The sequence below is a fragment of the Pezoporus wallicus genome, unplaced genomic scaffold (genome assembly GCF_028554395.1).
Source record: "Pezoporus wallicus isolate ANWC-B61680 ecotype Strahan unplaced genomic scaffold, APGP_CSIRO_Pwel_v1 contig_8542, whole genome shotgun sequence".
Taxonomy (NCBI): Eukaryota; Metazoa; Chordata; class Aves; order Psittaciformes; family Psittacidae; genus Pezoporus; species Pezoporus wallicus.
The window spans coordinates 2842305-2850703 of record NW_026640148.1 but is presented as its reverse complement, the minus strand read 5'-3'; the positions used below and the strand labels follow the sequence as shown (position 1 = coordinate 2850703).

The 8399-nt window shown below is 46.1% G+C and overlaps 1 protein-coding gene across 3 annotated transcripts in view; it reads left to right on the top strand.

The window, feature by feature from the left end:
• Positions 1 to 335: 335 nt before the first annotated feature.
• Positions 336 to 8399, top strand: part of FGD5 (FYVE, RhoGEF and PH domain containing 5) — a 90517-nt gene continuing 82453 nt past the window's right edge. For 2 of the 3 annotated variants that reach the window (XM_057417492.1, XM_057417490.1), the window contains exon 1: positions 336 to 449. In XM_057417492.1, the coding sequence (XP_057273475.1) occupies positions 398 to 449 (52 nt within the window). In that variant the 5' untranslated portion in view covers positions 336 to 397. Of the gene's footprint in view, positions 450 to 903; positions 1066 to 8399 lie in introns of those variants that run through there. The other variant, XM_057417493.1, reaches the window with a different exon arrangement.

The window sequence follows — 8399 nt, the reverse complement described above, 5'->3', positions numbered from 1 at the left end:
CGGGAAAAGGCAGCAGGGCTGTATTATGCCTCCATTGAGAGGAAGGGGGCGATCCAACCTTGCCTGGGGGTTAGAGCTGCTGCTGCCCACCCGAAAACAGGGCCCAGCCACAGGATGCTCGTGTTAACTTCACTGAGGCAGGAGCTGGCTTATGGGCGAGGCGGAAAGGCAGCAGCCTGGCGCTGCCTGAAACTGCTCTGGGTAAGAGTGGTTTGCGTGCGAGGGACCGTCCGCGGCTCCCCCGCGCTCGGAAGCCGCTTCCAGCGGCAGGTGACCGGGGTAGGGGGGACGACTCCCGAAGCCTGGCGCCCTCGGTGCTCCCGGGGCGGGCGGTCGTGACCCGTGGGGGAATGGAGCGGATGGGGGCGTGGATGCCTGGGTGAACGGATTAGGATGGATGGAGCGGGAGAAAGGTCGAAGAGGAGTGAAGGATGGTCGGGAGGAAAAAGGTGAAGATGGGGAAAAGGATGGAAGGAGAAAGGATGGAGGGAGGAGATACGGTGGGAGGGGAGAAGGCAGGAGGGGGAATGGAGAGAGGGGAACCAAGGAGAATTGCAGAGACGGACCAAAGGCTGTGGAAAGCGAGTGATGAACGTGAGACGTGAACACGCGACAGCGGGAAAGAAGGACAGGGTAGTGCTCTGCTCCCTGAAATGTTCGCGCCCTTGGGCATCCGTGCTCCTTCCTCGCCGCCTCTTCCCCCCGTAGGAGCCGGAGCCACCGGACTCGCTCCGCGGCAACGGATGCCTGGACTGGACTCCACGGGCCGAACCGGACCGGACAGAACAGGACAGGACAGGACCAGACCCGACCCGACCTTACCTGACCTATCCTATCCTATCCCAGCCCGGCCCCCCGCGCCTTTGCACTGACCGCCCCCGCGCCGGCCCCGCCCGCCGCTCCGGCCCCTCTGCCCCGCCCGCGCCGCTGCGCCGCCGTGCCCCGGAGGGGCTGCAGGGCCGGGCGCGTCCGCGAGGGGCGAGGGCGGCGGCGGCCCCCCGGGACAATGCGCTGAGCGCTCGGGGCAGCGGCAAGCAAAGTTGCGGTAGAAGATGAACAACGCCGGTAAGTGCGGGGGCCCGGCGGGATGGCTCTCAGCCTCCAGGCATCTTTTCCTCTGGGCTGGCAAGCGCCGGGCGGGTTTCCTTCCTCCGGTACCGGCAACCCTCCTTCCCTTGGGCCGGCACTCCCCGTCTCCAGAGCCAATACCACCGGGATGGCACACCCATCCCTCCTCGTCCGGGCACTGCTCCTCTGGGCTTGCACCCCGTCCCCGTCCCGGCATCCCTCCTTCGGGGCCGGCAGCTTCACTAGGGTTGGCACCCCTCCTCCGGGCACCCTGGGACTGTGTTTCCCTTTACTCCTCCTGCCCGGCAGGTGCTCGCTAGCTGCCCGCGTCGCTCCCCGCACCCCGGCGTTGTGCGGGCTCCATCGCTCGCCCCGCCGCACGGGGACGAGCAGCAAGCTCGGGCGAGGCGAGGGTCCGGGGATCGGCGGATCGGGAAGGCCGCGCCTGGTGGGGGCCGCGCTCTGCGCCCATCCTTCCTTTGGGAACACTGAGCCCTTCACAGAGCCCGTAGGAAATCTGCTGTTATCTTGTTTCTGAGTTTGGAGGAAGTGATGCTTTTTTTTTGCAGAATTTTCTCTCCATGGCAAACCCAAACCCTTCCTCCACTAACTTCCCAGAATTTTTGGAAATTAGGAAGGTGAAAGAGACAGGGTGAGAAGGGAGCAAATATCAAAGGCAAGGTGTTCAACCGTTAAAACATTAAAGGAAGTCACTGGAACATCGGGTCAAGCTTTACATTTTTCCGCAACACTTTTAGATTTTCAGGGGCGAGCCGTGTGTGTAAAACCCTAGCAATCCAGATAACAACTGTTGCTAACTCGAGTCATTTTGGGAAAATCTAATGCTGCGTCTAGAACCAAAGAGGAAGATGAATGGTCCCTTTTGTGTTAACCTGAAAATTATGGTGGGCACCTCACTTGTATGGGTACATCTTGAAGCCTCAAGATTTCACCGCGAGATACCTTGCCTTAAAACTTTAATGTCTTGGGAAACTGTGAATCATTGTTTGCCAAAGCACAGGAGCATACAGTCGGAAAGGACCTTCTGGGTCAGACCCAGCCCTCTGCTCCCGCACCACCCCTCTGTGTTTAAACCAAAAGGTTCTCTTTCCCCTTCAGATTGAGGAGTGTGACACCCTCCTAACCAAAAAAGTGGTGACATTTCCATTCTATTTTCTGATCCTGTCTGGACTGGACTCTGTCCCTCCCAGGAGACAAACTTAGTTGAACGTTAAGTGGGCCAGCCAAAAATTGCTTTATCTGTGATGCTCCAACCTCTCTTTCCTCAACTCTCCATTACTTAAATCAGATTGTCTCTAATTCGATCTTGTTGTTAGAGAAAAAGCAGTGTAAGAAATATCAGATGTATCCATTTGTAAGAACTTAAATTAGCAGGTTTGGGTTTTTTTTTTCGGGAATATAGACTGAATGGGACTACCTTCATTACCCAAAGCAGAACCCATTGTTACAGAACACAAGGTCATGTTACTCCTTTTGTTAATTCATCAAATTATATCTTAAACCAAAACTTTTTGGGTAGCTCTCCTCCTATCGCTTTCACAAAACTGAGAACCTTTTACCATGGCTAGTTCTAGTTTCCAGATCAGATTCATCACTATTTATTCTTGTGATTACACTGTCCTTTCGCTTAAAAATAGTTCTTTTCCTCCTCTGGTGTTTACCTCCAGGCTGTATTTATAGAGTGCTCATATCCCTTCTCAGCCTTTGTTTTCTACATTCACACAATGCAAGGAATGTCTCTCCCATCAGTGCAAAGCAGAACTTCCTACTGAATCTCAAGGAGAGGGGTATTTATTAACCAACACAACTCGGGGACCAGCGTTAGCCATCTTTGTATGAGAGTGAGTAAACCACAGCCCCAGTACACGGAGTTGTATGTGCAGGCGTATATGGAAGCCTTGATGCCACAGAAGCTAAAATAATGACAAACGGAAAACAGGAAGGGAGATATGGATTATCCTCAGAGATGCAGAACTGGTATGAAAAGAAAGATGAAGCAGTCCACCCAAGGTCACAGGAAATCTGTGGTATGAGGCAAGAGACAGACCCCCATCTCCCAGTCTCATAGGAGCTTCCAGCTTCTGAGTACAACTTTGTTTGCCAGGAGTTGAAGTGGTGCTGCCAGGCAGAATGTACATATGTTAGACTCCAGATTGTTCAGAGGTGTAAGCAGACTATATATTCTCTCAGCTGCTAATGAAAGTGATACAGGAAAACCTGCCTGTCATGGTTTAAGCCCAGCCGGTAACTCAGAACAACGCAGCCACTCGCTCACTCTGCCACTTCTTCCTCCTCCTGCTCCCGGAGGGATGGGGAGGAAGATGCCTTATGTACCTGTTGGAGAACTGTAACCAACATCATTGGCTCCTAGGAAGCCATATATGAAACAACAGGTGTACATAAGCTGTCCGCTCTAGTAGGAACTTCCTGTTGTGAAATCACAGCCAAATTGGAAATACCACTAGCACTTACAGTTAGACACATAAATGGCAAGATTAGAACAAGATCAGTTAACTGTCATGTACATGTGGGCTTTCACAGTCAGCCCCTTCCATCCCTCCAAAGTCTTGTATGTACTGTCTGCTAGAGACAGTGAAAATGCTTGAGAATTTTCAGGGTCAAGATTTTTTTGTGTGTGTTGAAATTCATCCTTTTCTTATTGTTTTGTATTTAGATGTTTCCCCTTTCCTAGCAGTGTTTCTCTGTGGGATGTTATGCTGTTGTATTACAGTTACAGATAGTTGCAATGAAGTTACATAGTAAGAAATTTGTAAGCTATTGAGCTGATATCCCAGAGTCATAATGCACTGATCTAGTCATAGAGGATGGACTCCAATAACTGTACAGAACAGCATTGTATTTCTGCAGAGTGAGATGTGCTCTGACAGCCCATCTGTTAATATTTCAATTAAGATTTGTAAGAAGACAACATTCCCATGGGATAGTTAACTACTGACTACCAGTCTGTCCTCCCACTAGTGGAACCTTGCTATATACAGAGTACTTTTGGTCACACATTTGGAGAGTATGCACTCCTAATTGAGGACAGATGTTTTTCAAAATTATCAGATTTATGCAAAAGCTGAAATCACAGAATCACAGAACGGTTTTCATAAATGTCTGAGGCATTTGGGAGCCAATCACCTGCTGGCTTTGAAGAGAACCTCAGATCTCAAGTGCTTAAAACCCCAGTCCTCAGAAGATGCTCGAGTATCTAATTCCTGTTCAAGTCAAACGGGACTGAGGTCCCTTGTGAAAGGAAGACTTGCACTCCTATGTCAAGAGAAAATCTTAGTCTAGATACCATTTCCATTCTAAGTGACTCCCATGCAACCTGTTTCCATTTTTTTATGTAACTTTTGTCATTTCAAACTTTTCTCTGAAATAAGTACAAAGTAAGTGATGCATTTACATGCTGTAAAACAAAGAACTACTTTTACAGCAAATACTGCAAAATTCATGACATCTCAGTTATTTACAGTACATCCTGGGGTCCTACCAGTGACAGCATTGGTGTTTTATGAGTTGAAACCTTTAAAGAGATTGTGCTTTCCCTGTAAATCATGCTACCTCATTTATTCAATCTCCAACATATTGAAGCAGGTTACACAGTTTATGCTGGGTACTTAATTTAGAATGACATTCAAATGGCTTATCTATATAGGCAGCTTAAACACACTCTCACTGTCTGACTTGGACAGCTGGCAGAATTGTAATTACAGGTTGGAACTTACAGCTTCCTGTATTGGAAGAGTAATAAATGAGTTTTAGGCAACTCTGCTTGGTTTCCCTTACATTCCTGGCAGCATTACTATAGGAGTTGGTGCCCATGTTCTGGCCAGTTCCAAACCCAGTGAAGCAGCATGTGCTGTTTCACTCCCAGTGGAGCTCTATGTGCTATTCTGATAGGAAGCTCTGTCTACATTCCCTCAGACCAATTTCTTCTGTGAGGAGTAAGCACCATGGTCAAAATATAAACCCATGTATTAGACAAGATGAAACAGAAGTACAGAATTTCTCCTCTGTCCTGCTTTGTGAGAAATTGGAGTTGTTTTGGTAGCTGAGGTGTGGAAATGTCTTCATTTGACTGTACAGTGCAGTCACACTGTTTCCAGAAGTTTCTGCATTTGTGCAGCACTTGGCACATGTGGCTCTTGTCAATGGTAGTAGTTCTTAGACAGCATTGTCATGCTTGTATGTGAGAGGGAGTGTGAGCATGATGGCTGCTGGTGCAGGATAAGTACTTTGTTGTTTCATGTCGTTGCCTAGTTCATAGACTAAAAGTGTTACCATGAAATAACTCCTATCCCTCCCGGTCCAAATAATTCTGTGTCTATAATAGTGTTTCAGCAAGTGACATGGAAATGAATTCCTGTGTTTACCATTATTCTTAAGTTTGCTTATTCTCATTTCCTCAATAACTGGGACTTAGGTTGCCTCAAATGGAGAATTTGATTCCAGTCTTTGGAAGAAGTTACAGATTTGCTTGATAAATGCAAAGGCATACACTGATGGTTGTGTAGTATTTTAGCAGTGCATTCTGATTTAAAAGGAAAGCATCTATATAACAGAATGGGTTAATTAGACTGAGGACTGGCTAACTGGCAGTAATGGATCTTTGTGGTACTAACCTCTGTAACATCATCAAATGGTGGGATGCATAGTTCTGGGACCGGGATTACATTGTTACTGTCCAACATCTTCCTTAGTAGGAGAGCAAATAGGAAAGTATCAGATGACAAAGTTGACTTTGTGGTATAAAGATTAGTGAAAGGGTAATTAACAAAGTAGGCAGTGCAGTTATATAAACAGATCTGGATCCTTAAGTTGGATCCATTCAAACAATTTACACATAATTACACAGTTTAGAGACAATGAGATCATAATGGACAAGCAAGTCAACCTGATACAGTAACAAGTTAATGGAGAATAGTGAGAACTGGGTGAAAGACAGTACTGAACTCTGTAGATAGCATCATCTGTACCCACTGTGGAATTCTTTCCATAGGTCTGCCCCATTAATTTTATAGGGACTATTGGAAAATTGGAAAAAATCCAAAAGAAAAGACTTCAGGAAAGGTGAAACTGTCTAACTGCAAAGATCTAATGAGTTCATTTGTTCAGTTTACCAAAAGGAAGACTGTACCAGGACATAGCTGTAGGGAAGTATATATCTTCCCCAGGGAAATACTGAATAATATAAGGAGTTTTAACCCCATGGAAGAAACAATAACAAATGCTGGACATAGAAGCCAGGCAGCACTAACTGGAAATAAGGGCTTTGTTTTAAAAGTGAGCAATTCATTACAGGAATAAGATAAAGATGTTGCTAAGGTATATAGTCCACCTTTTGCTGACTTCAGAACAAAGCCTTCTAGAAGACAAGTTTTAATTTTATTCTGTTACAGCAGAGTGAAATTATGCAGCTCCTGATGGAAGTTGAATGAGACTTTCTGATGTCCCTGTTTGGATATTCTCCCTCTACGACCTGTTTTTCAGGAACTTTCCATCTGTGGATTTCAATACCTTCTTTCTGGGCAGAATCAGCAACAGACAGGACCTGTCTGCATTGGTTTCCACTGGGGTTCTAGGTTTGATGCACTGTTGCAATGTGGTCCCTCCACCTGCATTATCACTCCCATCCAGGAGCTCTGCAGATCACTGAACTATGCAGGGCATTTCTGTCCCCTGTCCTCAACGTCTCCTACTTCAGCACACGTCTGAGTTCAATTAACATCCAAGGCCTGAAGAAAATGCAGGTCCACAAAAGTTCATTGGTCAGAAAAAGTCACTTTCAGCATCTTAAAAGATGCCTGAACTGGGTTGTGGCACCAGTCGAGGCTGGGACTAGTGTCTGGATTGTGGAGCTAAGTAATTGCTTGGGCTGCCATCAAAGACCACAAGCCTGGGACAAGTCTACAAATATCCCTGCAAATGTGAAACCTCAGTGTTTAATTAAGTGTTCACCCCAAAACAAGCTGCTTGATGGGGGACAGGGGGTGGTGGTAGTGCATATGGTATCTCATAAGCCTTAATTAAATTGTAGGCTAATTCCTAAATCTGGACAACATTTGAAAGTGGGCAGTTGCAGTGTTTCAGACAATACCCCACTCCAAAAAGTTTATCGTTTCAAAGAAACACTTGAACAGTGATGGCTGTATGGGCCAGTGGCCAGTTCAGGAGAGCCACCAGGCTACTGTTCACTGCTAAGAAACATGGAGGGCAGGAGAGCAATGTAATTTCATATGGGCCATGGCAGGAATGAAACCATGCTGAAATGCAGGTTTGCCTGAAGGAAGGTGGGTAAGGAGAGGAAGCGGTCCTTGTCAGTACAAGGAAACATTGAACAATAAGGGGAGGAGCAGGCTAAAGAAATTCCTATTCCCCAAGAGTTTCCTTTTAAGCACAAGGTGGGTGTGTCTCCCTCCAACATAAAACACATCCTAAAATAAACATGCACAATTATTTGTGAATATACACATTCCTTATGGTATGTGTATGGCAGAGTTGTTTTGTGTCCAGGACCTTTCAAGTGGCTCAGACAGCAAAGGAAGCAGAAACTGAAGCAGAATGAAATTGTGGTGGTAAAAGGCAAGCAGCAGGCTTTCTTTTCAGTAATTATTTGGGTTATTTTTTAAACAAACACTAGTACTCCTCCCTCCTTGTTTAAGGAACTTTGTGAAAGGCAAGATCAACACACGGAGGAGTTAGGAAAAACTATGGAAGGAATCAGTAATGACCAGTAGCTGGCACAAGTGGGTAAGAGTAGGACAATGCGATGCCTGTTATTACCATACTATGAGCAGGGTCCACTACCTTAAGCTCTCTTCCACTAGCAATGTTACTGAAGGTGGCAGAAGGAAAAACTCAAGGCTACTTGATTGCTTTTGCTGTAGACATTTATCACCTAAGACATTTTCACCTAAGAGAAAGTGCATAACTGTGCTTAAGCTATACTTTTTTAAGTGGATGTCTGCATAGTTATTTTACATAAAGGAAATGAGTTCAGTACATAATTTTATTTCAAATTTCTTTATAAAACAAAGTTTGGGAGATCCTGACATTCTCTACAGTTTGGTCTTCTTCTCATTACTCAGTGTTTCAGTATAGACACTCTGTCTCACAAGAACAAGAACGAGGATGCAGAGTCTGTGCTCAAGCCTTGTTGCATCCCAGGAATGGAGTTGGTATATCCTAGGAAAAGCCAGACACTGCAGGAAGTGGTATAATACCCCCACAGTGATGTTTCTTCCTTGGAGTTAATCCTGAAACCGCCTTGTTCTGGTAGTAAGGGGTCCACTGATTTCTGG